The sequence below is a fragment of the Crocodylus porosus genome, unplaced genomic scaffold (assembly GCF_001723895.1).
Source record: "Crocodylus porosus isolate Cpor-Errol unplaced genomic scaffold, CroPor_comp1, whole genome shotgun sequence".
Classification (NCBI taxonomy): domain Eukaryota; kingdom Metazoa; phylum Chordata; order Crocodylia; family Crocodylidae; genus Crocodylus; species Crocodylus porosus.
In genome coordinates, this window is record NW_017728906.1 from 12,946,889 (window position 1) to 12,961,477 (window position 14,589).

Below are 14,589 nucleotides of genomic sequence, written 5' to 3' on the forward strand. Positions count from 1 at the left end.
CGGCGGCAGCAGCAGCAGCAGCAGCAGCAGCAGCAGCAGCAGCAGCAGCGCTCCTTTCGGACACTTCCACTCCTCTCTTATCGCACGCTTTCCGCCCCCACCTCTGCTCCTTCTGCTCCCACCAGAAGATCTGGACGTAGCAGGCGCTGACAGCTCAAGAAGCGAGAGCCCGTGGGAAGGAGCTGCCCTGTTCTCCTCGCTCCCCGACAAAGATGAGGAGCCCTCTGCTAGGACTGACGTCCCTTCTGCTGCTGGGTAAGCCGCTGACTCTCCCGGCGGACGAGCCACGAAAAGTTGAAGCCTGGGTTCCTCTTGGTTGCAGCTGGGTCAGTCTAAGGGTGGGCGATTGGTAAAAGGTTGAAACCCCTGCTCCTCTTTTAGTGGTGTTGGTCTAAGGGTGGGCAGTCGGTGGATGGTTGAACCCCCGTTCCTCTTTAGGGGTGTTGGTTGTAGCTGTGGTGGTTTAAGGGCAGGAGATCGGTGAAAGGCTGAAGCCCCCACTCCTCTTTTAGGGGTGTTGGTCTAAGGGTGGGAGATTGGCAGAGGGTTGAACCCCCATTCCTTTTTTAGGGGTCTTGGTTGTAGCTGTATTTATTTAAGGGCAGGGGATCAGTGAAAGGTTGAAGCCCCTGTTCCTCTTTTAGGAGTGTTGGTCGTAGCTGTGTTGGTCTAAGGACATAGGCAGACAAGGTGCTTTGGGTAAATGTGATGTCTTTTGTTAGACCAACTAAATAGTTGAAAAAAACTGTTCTTTGGCAAGCTTTTGAGTACAAGCAGCCTTCTTCAGGCAGAGGATAGACTCTCCCTCTGCCTGAAGGAGAGTATTTGTACGTGAAAGATTGCAAAGAACAATTTTTTCAACTATTTAGTTCGTTCCTCTTTCAGGCTTGTGGCAAGGACCGCTGGATGAGACTCCCTCCCTTGGCTGCAGGATGCTGGGCAGTGGATCGTGCTCCGTGCCTTTTCACGGGAGATGCCAGGCGTCTCTGGAATTGGAGGGAGGGGAATAAATGAGCAAAGGCAGTTGCATTTTGATCCTTAAATGCTTTCAGTGGCATCTTGTTGGCATGCTCCTATGCCTGGGAGCCCTAGTCAGGCACCTGCACCCCTTGGTGCTAGGGGCAGTTCAGATGTGGGGCACAACTCTGGGGCTGGAAAGGAATCCATTCAGAACTGGTAAATTAGGTTGGAGCAGGGGAAGGAATTCAGTGGAACGGTTGTTTTTCTGTTGGGCCTACAGCCTGCCACTTCTGACTGTCTAATTTAACAAGCTAACTTCAGACATACTTGAACCGAGTCGGTACTTGACTAAGAAGCCTCCTGGTATATTCATGCTGACTAGGAAGCCTCCTGGTACACCCTACCTGAAGCCAGTCAGTACTCAACTAGGAAGCCTCCTAGTATGCTCTAAGTGGTACTCATTTCTTACAGTACAGGCAGAACTGACCCCTTGTGGGCTAGGCTGTGCTGCTGGGTATGACAGTTGTCCCTTGTCTCCACTTATTGAAGATTTTTTTTTTTTTTACAGGAGTCTCTTTCATCTGGCACAACTGCCTGCCTTCATCCCCTTTCTAGGTCCAGTTACATACAGTATTCTTCACTGTGCGCCTTCAAGTGTTTTGTAGTACTGCTGGATACTGTTAAACCGTGGTGTGAGCTGTCGTGTCCCATTCCTCAAGTGCCTGCCTTATTGAAGAAATATGCATAGTTTTCTGATGAGCTTTGGGATCTCTGTCTGAAAGTTGTTATAGCAGTGTAAGATCCCTGGTTTGATGAGTTCAGGGAGAACCGAATGCAAGGCAGTTGAAACATGCCACACTTGGTAACAGCCCACGTGTGTAGCTTAGTATTAATAAGATGCATACTGGATCTGTGAAGAAATACAGTATAGCATTTTTATATCAGCGTTTTATATATATTCTGCTACATGTGCTGAGGGAGATCTTCTTTCAGTGTTTAAGCTTCCAGTACGCTCATTAAAGTGAGGGTTTTTTGTGAACTTTGTTAAGCGGAGGAGCTGGCAGTATCTTTTGTGTCGAGTCATAAGGACTGGTAAAGCACGTACAGCACAGCTTGGAAACCACATTTTTGTTTGACTCAGGCAGTCATGCTTTCTAATTTTGTGCGTGTGTGGTTTTTTTGTTTGTTTGTCTGTTTGTTTTTTAAACCATCTTTCCCTTGCCAGAAAGACTACATGAGCCTTTGAACTGGGTGTGGGTAGAGTTCAAACTTGTAAAAACAATAGCTTTCCCTTGGCTGGGGAAAAAATGCTAGACACTAAGTTGTCATCTATTGCTTTGATCTGTAATTTGCAAACCATTTATTGTAGTATTATAATTGATGTGGATTGCAGTTGCTTATTGGTTTAACTTTATGTGCTTGGGCATTACATCTTGGATTAAGGACGCTATGATTCTGGATAAACTTTTCCTAATATGGAGTGAGCTGGGTGCCTAGCTTTTTTTTCTTCCTGCATAGTCAATACAGTGATGATACTCCCCTGCATAACAGTAGAGGGCATTGTACTGCTTGAGGTGCTATCTTTCATAGGCAATGTTAAATTAAGATCCTGATAATTCTTTTCATATAAAGCATTTAGGTATCAGCCCAATGCCTTAGCCAGATTTCAGCTTTGTAATTATTTCCTGCCCATGTGAACTCACTTCTTCAGGGAAAACTGGATTGAATGTTCTTTAATTTTCTGTCAATCGTGTGGGTAGAAGAGCTGTCAAAGTATCAAACTACTATTGTCTTTTTTACCTTGGGGGCAAAAGAAGAAATGCATGTCAGAACTATGCACATATCTAGTTTGTAAAGCATGTTGGTATTCTGGGTGTAAGTAGCTATATAAATGTAAGGTGTTCGTTTAACCAAAAAATGCACATCGCCCAGTTGGAGGGCGCAGTGGATGGTTTCATGTTGGTGTTCATTGGGTTTTTTGGCATTTTAGCTACCACATGAGGTTTTAAACCCTGAAGCCTCTTGTTTTTTTTTGCAGAAAGCCCCAAGCTACTCTTCTTTCACCTGGAGTTTCTCTAGGCTAGAGAGGACATGGTGGAGTCCAAATCTTTATCTTCCCTCATAACCTAAATCTTCTGAATGAATCCTTGTTTAGACAGCTTGTATGCACAGGTGCCAGTGTTATAATACAGAGCCTGGATACTATAGTGGTGGGTATATTTGGAAAGGAGCAATAGTGCATATTTTTCTACCATTTTAGAAACCCAGTAGAACTGCAAAAAGAATGATAGTTATAAACTATAGGAAAGGCTGGTGAACAGTTTACATAATCTGAGAAAGCAAGTAAAACTAGCTAACAAAACTGGAGAAGTAGGGATTGAAAGACCACATCTGGCATGTGGGTGTAGCTCTGAGGTTTCTTTTGCTTTTTTATTTCTTTTACTGCAGTGTTTCAGTTTCAAGGTTTTAAAGAAGTAGCAGTTTATCACAGTGAGTACAAAATGAGGGAATAGGGCAAGTATTGTAAATAATCCCCATGCAGCGATGAGACCATTAATACCTCTGCCAGGCAATGCTAATCGCACATAGAGTTGAAAGATTTACTTGCTTTTCTGAGGGATACAAAGATTTATACTACAGTACTTATATTGTACAGTGCAATATATTGGAAACATAATACAGTAGACTTCTAGAGAAAGCGAAACTCATTTCTGCGGGTGACTGGATTATGAATTTCCCCCCTGTATTTGCATTTGACTTGTCTACAGTATAAGGAATACCACCTGTGAATGAGCATGAAGAGCTGTAAATCACAAACAATTTATATATGTATGTACATACATATACCCATTACCCTCTTCTCTCTCTCCACTCATGCATAATAATTGGTGATTTAGTTACAATTCTTAGGGGGGTGTGGAGCTACTGAAACTTCCTATCACCACAAAGAATATGTTGTAATAAAACAATGATGCTGAGATTATTTAAATTGTGGTACGGGATGGCTGCTTCTCTGCCCCAGTGGCCTTTTCCTTGTGGTTTTTGCCAGGGTTCTGTTTCTGTCCTTCCTCTTGCTTGGTGTGTGCACAAGGAAGTTAGTAATGAGAGTTTGCTCTGCATAGCACCAACATGCCCTGCCATTCCACTTTTCTGTTCATCTAGCATAATTGCTTTGCTTTCTTTGTGCCCAAATGAGGACAGGGCAGGAAGGAGAGAGTGGTGGTTTAGAGGAAATAGAGTTGTGCTGAAGGTGGTGGCTGAATGGGAATTCAGTTTTGACGGGGGTGGACATTGTTTGGCTGGTGGGGGCAACCAGAGAGAACAGCAGAGATTTATTCACTGTCTTCTCATTGAAGCAGGCCTCATTCATCTGCTTCTGGATATCTAGTTAGTAACGGTGGCCAAGAACATGCTTTTGCTACTGATGTCCAACTTCAAAGCTGCAACCATTCTTAGATCTGGACTTCACAGTGGTTGCCCATGTTACCTCTAGACAGGGCTCCTGCGTGGCACACTACATGACTTCAGCCAAAAGAGACATTCTGTTTAGAGGGCCAATGTTCGGTGAGTGTGAGAGGAAATAGATGTGATAGAGGTGGTGGTTGGGTGGGAATTCAGCGATGATGGAGGTGCTCTCTAAACAGTACTGGCAAGCTATTTCTTTTTCAGTACAGTTCAAGTTATGACACACCAGGACCCGAGTCATAGGTATCTTGGAGATCTTTCTCTTTGTTAATCCACAGCAGTTGGCATCAGAGTTCATGGTCCTTAGTTTGAGAGCATCCTTACTGAAAAATTGAATCAGCTATTAGTTAAAAGAGCTAAAAGCGCACAAGCTATACAGATGTTGCGGAGCTGAGTTGAAGTAACATACTGCTGCTGGTGGTAAAGCATGGGGTTTTGTTTGTTTTGTTTTGTGTTTTAAACATCTGCAAGCAGCCTGAATGGTTAAAACTAGGAAACTACTCATAAAGGAGGTGTTATAGGGAAAACTTCCCTTGTCCTGCTTCTCTGCATCACACAATTTGTATAAAATGGTTGTCTGGGGAAAAAGATGAAGGCAGGGTAACCAAAGTAGATATATATGCACTTCAAACTAACATGGCTAACTCTGTCTCTTTTGAAAAAGACAACAGAAATGTTACTCCATCTAGTAGTAAGCCAGGGAAGTGGAACTCGGCTTGACACAGTAATAGGACATGAAGCCTGCTCTAATCTGAATGAATGACGCTGTTCTGATAAGTAATTGCTAATCTGCAAGCTCCTCCTGTATAGCGACTTGTGCCAGAAAAGTGTCTGCAGGGAGGAGAATACTTTCCAGACACAACTGTTTTTTTGTGATTGACTTGCTTGCTTGTATCAAGGACATTTAGGCCCTCAAGCCATTGTCTGGAATGAATTGCAATGCATATGACTGCCTCTGGCTTTTAAGCTATTAAATGTGCTTCTTTTTTTAAGGCAAACCTGCTAGGTTTCTTTTGACTCTCTTTTTTTTATATTGACATTTTCTCTGTCTCTTCCTACAATGATTTTTAGACTTAGGTTAAATGTTTTGGGGACGTTTAGCATCTGTTCTTGTTTCTTATCATCTGCACAGAGGCTACAATTGATGTGTTCCCAGAAAAATGAAGGTTAGAGTAATATTTAAGGTAAAGTTCATGTCTCCTAGTGATGAAGTTCATTTTGTAGGGGCCTCCTCTGAATTCAGCACTAATGTGCATATCATCTGTAGCCCTAATTTATCATCAACTTCACCAAGAACAGGAGGTGTATCAATAAAGAATTTTTGGGCCGATATCAATGGCTGATTTATTAATGAGCCATATCGGCCAATACTGACCTGATTGCCAATATGCAGCCCAGCATCTTGGAGAGAAGTGTCTAGCTGGTAACTCTGTGGCGGCGGGGGGAGGACAGGGGCATGGGGAAGGACAGATTGAGGCCCCTCCAGTGAGGGAGGAGAGGGGCAGGGGCAGGGGCAGTCGCTGCTCAGCTAGGGCAGGGTGCATGACAGAGCCACTAGTGGCTCGTCTGGGGGCGCCCTCAGTAGACTTATCAGCCAGAAGCTCCTCTCCAAGCTCCTGGACTGTCCGTATGCATGCTGAGTCTGTGCACGCATGCTGAGTCTGTGCACATGCATGTGGCACTTACTGGTAAAGTTATCGGCCACATGGGCTAAAAACGCCAATTGCCAATAATGTCAATTTTCCTTTTATTGGTGCCGATATGATATGGACCGATGTATCAGTGCACTTCTACCAAGACCCCTGCCTCCATTATGCTGAGACCATGTTTTGCAATGATGGGTGTTAGCAAGTTTTTCCCAATAAGAGTTTTAAATAGAGAATGGCAATAACAGACCAGGAACTTTTTCCATTTCCAGCCATCTCTAAAAGTTGTAATTGAAAAGGTCTGGAAACCAATAGGCTCAGACAAATAATGAAAGATTTCTCTGGGCAAAGTAACCTTGACATTTGGTCTTTCTGTCATCATTGCATGACTTACCCCACTGCATCTTGACCAGGGGACACACTAGCTGTGAAACTGATTTCTTATTTGCCTGGATCTGGTGAGGGAGCCTATGAACACTAATCAGTTCTTAAGTCTTAGCTTCAGTTGTTTTAGCTGTTCTGCTGCCTTTGAGGTATTTTGGAATGGCCACCTGGCTATGCCTCTTTAAATTTATAATCTGTAGTTAGTGTTTCAATGATTTATTTTTTTTTTCCATTTGTTTAGGGGCTGGAAGGAGGACATTTTATTCAAGGTTGCATGGAGTATGGACAGATTTTGGAAATGCTAAATAAAAAGAAGCTGAATTGCCAAACCAAAGAATGGAGGAATGGTGGGAGGCTGGTGAGGAAACTGGTTTTTAACTGAAAAGATGAGAAATAGATAAAAGGTTTGTTTTTGTTTTTTTAAAGCTAAGGGAATGCTGGCAAGAATCTATGTCTAAAGTAAAGAAATGTGATCAGTATATGAGGGAAATGGATTGTGAGACTCTATTTATTCCAGATCATTCTACTCCAGCCAAGAATCCTCCCTAATAGTGTAGCTGATAGCTGCCTATCAGGGAAGACTATGGACATGAGAATTGCATAGTACTTTTCCTGTCTCTCATGATATCATCAGCAATAAGATTCTGCAATCAGAAATGAGCTTATACTGCTGAAGTGCAGAGGTCAGGGGACTCCAGCGTATTTTCCCATTATTGTTTTTGTTCCATCAAGCTAGCAGAGTAAGACCTTTGTCACTAAAGCCAGCATGTGTGTGAGGAGACATAGGACAGATGTGTTGAGGAAGAGGGAGCCGTTGTGTACAGATTTTTTTGTTTTAATGACATAGGTAGGGTGTGTGGGGGGGGGGAGGAGTTGCCTTTTGGTTTTGGGGATTTTTTTCTGACATGAGAAGTGGGCTGCTGGGGACTGTGAGCTGGCTGGAGGTGGTAATTGTACCAGCACATCAGCATTTCAGGGTTTGCTTCAATTTACCAGTGACGCATAAGCTTGGAATGCCTTTTGTTTCACTTTGTTCTCCCCCTCTTCTTAGGTGCATGTGCAGAAAAAAAACAGCTGTTCCACAATAGCTGCCTTTCTCAGTGCTGCTGGAGAAGGAACGGCTGGTTTCCAGGGCCTCTCAGTGAAAGGGAAACTGAGGGTAACTTTTATACTAGAAAAGGAGACCCTAACCCCTGAAGAAGGGAAGGGTTTGTGATCTGGCTTCACAGCTCTGGCCCTTGCCCATTCCTTTGCAGCTCAAGCCCCTATATTGTATCTAGCTGGATCTTAGTAGGAGTCAGGAAGGCACCCGAGTTGGGAAGAGGAGGCAGTTTATGTTGCAGAAAGACTTTCAGAAACATTCCACTGTGGAAAGCTTGAGACAGGCAGTAATAGTAATTAAGGATCAAGATTGATACACTCACTCTTCATTGTAAAATAAACTTTCTAAGTGTACATGCATGTTGGGAGCCTGGAAGGAGGCTATTATAGGATCATAGGGATGTAGGACTGGAAGGGACCACATAAGGTCAGCTTATCTATCCTCCTGCTCCAGGCAAGATGATTCCTGGCTAAACCATCTCAGCCAAGTGTCATTCTAACCTGCTCTTGAAAACTTCCAAGGATGGAGATTCCACAAGTTCTCTAGATAACCTGTCTGGGTACTTGACCGCACTCATAGTCAGAAAGTTCCTCCTAATTTCTAACTTAAATTTCCCCTGATGAAATTTGAGGTTGTTGCTCCAAGTTCTGTCCCTTATAGCTATGACAAAAAACCCATCTCCATCTTCTCTGCAAATCGCCCTTCAGGTATTTGCAGATTGTTGTCAAATTCCCCTTCAGTCTTCTCTTCAGACTAAATAACCCAAGTCCTTTCAGCTGTTCTTCATAAATTGTTCCTCTCAGGCCCCTAATCATTTTTGTCACTCTACTGGACTCTTTCCTAATTGTCCCCATACTTCTTGAAGGGGGCGGGGCAAAATGGACACAGTACAGGCAACTTGCTGTTAATACTTTCACTTAGCACTATTTTGCTATAACGCTTATTTGAAATTGATACCTGATTTCACTTAGTGCTCAGTGAGTCTCGTTTTAACACTTGTGGTTGCCATCTTGGGTCATCAAATACTTCTGGTTTCACTTAATGCTTGTTTCATTTAACACTTGGTTTTTCAAGAACCAATTAAGAGCACTAAGTGGAGGTTGCCTGTACTCCAGGTGAAGCGTCACCAGTGCTGAATGGAAAGGAAGACTCGCTCCCTTGATTTGCAAGTGACCCTCTTGTTAATACAATCCAGTATGCTGGTTTTTTGTATGAGAGTTGGACACTGTTGGCTCATATTCAGTTTATGGCTCATTTAGTTTATGGTCTACTGTAACCCCCAGGCCTTTCTGCAGTAATGTATCATAGCCAATCTTTCCCCAGTCTGTACTTGAGCATGCAGTTTTTCTGTTCCAAGTGCAGGACTTTGCACTTGTCCTTTTTGATTTTCAGCTGGTTGATTGTGGACCACTTCTCCAGTCTATCCAGGTCATTCTGGATCCTAGCTCTACTAGCAAGAGTATCTGCAACTTCATCCAATTTAATGTTGTGTGCAAGATTACTAGGTATGGACTCAATCCCATTGTCCAGACAATTAATGAAGATATTAAAGAATACCGAAGCCAGGGCAGACTTCTGGAGAACCCCATTTGATACCTCCTCCCAAGTAGGCTTTGAGTCATTGATGACTATTTGTTGAGTACAGTGATTCACCTGTAATCCACTTCACAGTACTTTCATGTAGTGTCTATTTCCTTAGCTTTTTAGTGAGAACATCATGGGAGGCCAGTGTCAAAAGCTTTGTCTAAGTAGAGGTATATAACATGTGCTTTCCCCTTCAGCCATAGAGCCTGCCACCTTATCATACAAGGGAATCAGATAGGTCAGGCATGACCAATACTAGGAACCCCCTATACCAGCTGTTCCTGATCACCTTGTTCTCCTTCAGGTACTTCACAATAGATTCCTTGAGGGGATGCTTCATGATTTTTCTAGGTATCAAGGTCAGGCTGATTAATCTAATTCCCTGGATCTGCCTTCTTCCCTTTCTTAAGGATGGGTGTTATATTTGCCCTTTTTGGATGTTCCAGGACCTTAACCAACCTCCATGAGTTCTTAAAGAGGATAGTCAGTGGCTCTGAAATTGCCTCAGCCAGTCCTTCAGTATCCCATCTGGTCCTGCCAATTTAAGAGAAGCTAGAGGTTTTAAGTAATTGTTAACCTGTTCTTCTATTACTCTATGCTGTTTGTCTCCCTTCCTGTCCTTCGTTGCCAGCTGCATGTGTCATCTGGTAACTTCCCCCCTATTTGTGAAGACTGAAGTGAAAAAGCCATTGAATACTTCAGAAATTTTCTGCATCATCTGTAACTAGATTACCTTCCACTTTCTGCCAGGGACCAACAGTTTCTCTGGTCTTCCTTTCAACAGACTTGTAGAATCCCTTTTTATTGTCTTTTATGTCCCTTGCCAGCTACATCTCAGATTGTGACTCAGCCTTCATAATTTTCTCCATTCATGGCTGTGCAATGCTCTTATACACTTCCCTAGTACTATGATCAAGTTTCCACTTCTTGTAGGAATCCTTTTGTGAGTTTCAACTCATTGAAGAGATTGCTGTTTACCTAGGTTGGTTTCCTTTTGCACTTCCCATTCTTCTATCGCATCAGGATAGCTTGCTTTTGCATCCTTAAAAGGGACTCCTTAAATTACAGCCAGCTCTCTTGGACTCCTTTTCCCTTCAGACTTTCCTTCCAGGGGATCCTGCCTACCAGTTCCCTGAATTTGTTAAAGTCTGGTGAAGTCCAGTGTCTTTATTTTTGTGCTCTCCTTCCTTCCTCTCCTTTGACCCTGAAATGATGGATTTCAAGACCCTGTGTCACCCAAATTACCTTCCATCTTCATCTTCTCAACAATTCTTCCTTGCTTGTGAGCAGGGTAAATGAGTAAGTCAAAGTGAGCTTCCCCTCCAGTTGGCCTCTCTACTACTTTTATCAAAGAGTGTGCCATGGGCGACTGGTGCCTCCCAAGTCAGGGGGCCGCCAGCGAGGCATGACCGGGGGGGCCCTGTGGCCAGCTGGTGACCGGGGGAGAGTCTCCCAGCAGCTGGTCACCAAGCACGCCAGCGGCATGGCAGTGGCAACAGAAGTGACTTCCACATGCGGCATTCCCCCCAGTGGAGCCAGTTTTAGGGTGCGGGGACACAAGTGCTCTGCATTCCTGCCTACCAGCTAGAGAGCTCCCTGTCAGGGGGGCACCAGCGCTCTCAGGGGAGCACGTGCCCCCCCCTCCCCGCCGTGTCCACCTACACATCACCTGTGGCTTGTATGCTGCTGTCTCTCCCTCCCAGCAGCTGTCCTGATAATTAGAATCCCCTATAAGAACCAGGTCCTGTGATTTGGAAGCTTCCATCAGTTGTTAAAGAAGGCCTCATCCACCTGTTGGTTTGGAGGCCTGTATCAGATACCTACCATGCCATCCCCCACTGCTGTTTCCCCCCTCCAACCTTTATCCAGGCTTTCAAAAGGCCATGTTGCACTGCACCTCAGAACATGTATATTGTCTTCAGATATAGGACACCGCCGCCTTCTTTTCTTTGCCTATCATTCCTGAACAAGCTATACCCATCCATGACTGCACTTCAGCCATGTGAACTATCCCACCATGTTTGTGTAATCCCAATTACATCATAAGTCTCTGATTGTATGAGGATCATCAAGTCTTCTTGTTTGCTTCCCAGACTTCTTGCATTAGTATGTAAACATTTCAGGTACCCAACTAACTGTCCTATTTTTTCTCCTGATAACATTGTTAGAGCTTGTTATTGCTTCCCCTTACCAAGTTTTTATTCAGGTCCCCTGGCTCTTTACTTACCCCTTGGTTTTTGTATCCATCCTCTGGTGAACCTAGTTTCAAACCCTCCTCACTAGGTTAGCAAGCTTATACATGAAGACACTGTTTCCCCTGTGTCTGGTGGAACCCATCTCTTCCCAAAAGAAGAGATTTTTATATCCTGATAGTTATATTGGCAGTATAGATAGAGATTATATCCTGATTCTGTTATATCATGGTAGTTTCCTTTTTTCAAACAGCTGTGAAATTGATCTTCAGGTCTTACCCCAGGCACTGTGTACAATCTTGTTTTCTCAATCAGCTCAATGCAAAGGGTCTTTTCCTGTGTGCTTTTGGAAGCCTTGTCCTCCCCAGACCCATGCCTCTGGAGGAGAATCGCCCACATACAGCAGTATAACTCAGCAGTCTGTAAGTCATTTGGAGCCTGTGGCAGGGGGCCATCTCAAGGCTGGGACTCATTGTCGGGCCGCCCACCTGTCTAGGGCATTCTGTCCTGCCTCACCTGCTATGCCTTGATGTGTAAGAGAGGATGGAAAATTGTGGGAGGCTACCCATTTAATGCTGTGATGCCAAGGGTGTAATACATGGCTCCAACCTTCCCTTTACTGTGTCCCATGCCTCACAGATGGCATCCAGTCACTATCCACTGTTAGTCCCCTGGCCCCTTAACTGGGCCACGCTCAGCTTCTGGCCCAACTTGGCCTTAGGTGTCCTTAGTTATGCCTAGGCCTCATGCCCCCTCACTGGGGCCTCAATTCCAGCTACTCTGCTTGGCCCATGTGCAGTCCTGCAGGTCCCCTAAGGCCCTACTCTACATGGCTACCAGCTCCCACTCCACCCCATCACTGGGGCCACTATACCCCCTCACTGGGGCCTTTGGGCCTTATGCCCCTTGGGCCTCAGGAGTCTGTTGACATGCATGGGGCCCCAACTCAGCCTACAGCCCACTCAAGCCTCAGGTGTCTTTCCATGTGCCTGGACCCTACCTCAGACTCTACTCAATGGGTCTAGGCCCTGCTTCAGCCCCCACTCAGTGGGCCCAGGCCCCTGTGCTTTTCTCTCAGGGTGTGCTCCGTTAGCCTTTCCCCTCCATGTAGTCACTTGCAAGGCAGGGGGGGACTGAGGCTTTCCAGCACTTCATACTCGCTGTTCACTAGGGAGGCACAGGTGTGGCACTTCCTGAGGACTGCCCTGCCATTAGCAGCCTCACCACAGCATCCAATGCAGCAGGGTTCAGGTCATTCCCCAAGACGAGGAACCTCCTCCATCTCCGTAGTTCCTATCCTGAACCTCCAGGTGTTTTGTGAGCAGCAGTACTCTGACCTGGACATGTTCACTCTTTCGGTCCCTAATTGCAACTGCCAGCCCTGCTCCCTGGGCCTGGTCTTATACTCCAGCATCCAGGCCTTCCTCCAATCAGGTGGCCTCCTCCTGGATGTCATGTGACTCTCCTGATTGGGTCTGTTCCCACCTGCAAGCTGTCTGCTCAAGCCCTTAAAATGGCAGGCACCAAAGGTGTCCCGCCACAGAACCATTGTGATTCATTCCATCTGTCTCTGGCACTCTGGAACAGTCACTCTATAGGTCAAGGGCTTGTATGGAGCTAATGCATCAAATTGGTGCCATGACTGGGTTGGTTGGCTGTTAACTCCGTTCTGGTGTGTACAGAAGTGAAGTCACTTTAGTTGTGTATCTGTGCCCTAGATCAGTGGTCTCCAAAGTGGGGTGCGGAAGATGATACATTGGGGTGCGGGAAGAAAATATTAGAACTTCTATTTATATTTATATAAATATACATATCTTGGGGGTGCGTGCTCAAAAATTTTTTACTGATGGGGTGCACGATCAAAAAGGTTTGGAGACCACTGCCCTAGATTGCCGATTCTCTTCTAAAGTAAATACTACTGACTTTAACAAAAGAAGACAAAAAATCAGGTGTTCAGTAGTTTGCAGCCATGAAGAGTGCAGCCCTTGGGCTGTGCATACTAAAGAAAGAATGCTATCAGGGGAGGCATTATCTACTCATTCCCCCACCATGTCTCCCAAGCCTACTTGGAAACTGTAGCTACTTTAGCCCCCCTCCTCCCCTTTGGACCAGGACGTTTAAGCCAATTTTAGATATTAAAACTTGAAAGGAAAAATGTGGTAGCATGTGGTAGGGTAAGGAACAAAAGGTGTGAGATCTGCATGTCATGGGCAGAATTTGTGTGTGGCACGCAGCAGATCAGAGAGGGAGCAAAGGAGTCATTGCATGAGAGAGAGAAGGCAATTCTGGTGGACCAGACATAGCAGTAAAGGCTAGTAAGAAAAAGCAGGGCGGGGAAGATTTATTTCACAAGACAGCAGGAAGGAAAAGATTTAGTTCACATTCCAATTCCAGTCATCCCTTCCCAATTTAGGTGGGAGATGGGAGCAGGCAGATCAGGCAGGGACCAGAAAGAAGAGTGGTAGATTGGCTGAGTGACACTTGGAGGGTGTGGGGCCCTTGTGGCTCATCTATCAAAAAAGTTGGCCCCCACCAAGGAGTTAGCTTCTCAAAATTATCTGCCTCTCCAGCCAAATACTTGAGCTTGTCTCTTCCCCCTCCCCGCCTCTCCCCCGAGCCCCCACATTCAGCTAAAGTCCCGAAAGTTGCAACATACCCAAGAGTAGTCAAATCTTTTCTTACTTTTTGGAAAGCAGGCAAGAGGTGCTTCCTCTAGCAACACATGTTGGGGTATACATAGTACAGTAAAATCCCTGTTTTCCAGCATTTTACTAGCCGGCATACTCTATTAACCAGCACCGTGCTACCGCCACTGTCTCTCCACCATCCAACACTCCGTGCTACCAATGCTGTGTGGAACCAACCCTGCGCTGCCACTGCCATCCACCACCCTGTACTGCCGCCGTGTGTACCACCCCCCCGGCACTGCCACCATCCACCACCCCACGCCTCTGCATGCAAGCCCCCACCTCCGGCTCCAGTATTTTTAGATAACTAGCATTTTTACATTATCAGCACCTGGCATTCCCCAGTTATGTCAGGTAATGGAGATTTTACTGTATATTAGACTCCCTCATTGTGCAGGTTTGGTAGAGGCTTACCCTGCTTCTGGCTGCCCCTTTATGACACAAGCCCCAACTGTGAGAGTGTATGTTTTTTTCTCTTGCATTCTCAGTTCAGTCTTCCACTCAGCATTTTCTCCTTGTGTTCACATTCTACCCCTGATTCCCTGCTCTGCTTTATCTGCCCTGTGCAT

General features: G+C 45.2%; 1 protein-coding gene across 2 annotated transcripts in view; it reads left to right on the plus strand.

Annotated features, from left to right (window-relative positions):
* Positions 1-42: 42 nt before the first annotated feature.
* IGSF3 (immunoglobulin superfamily member 3) overlaps positions 43-14,589 on the plus strand; it is a 139,272-nt gene continuing 124,725 nt past the window's right edge. For both annotated transcript variants that reach the window (XM_019528706.1, XM_019528708.1), the window contains exon 1: positions 43-255. In XM_019528706.1, coding sequence (XP_019384251.1) covers positions 213-255 — 43 coding nt within the window. In that variant the 5' untranslated portion in view covers positions 43-212. The remainder of the gene's footprint in view (positions 256-14,589) is intronic.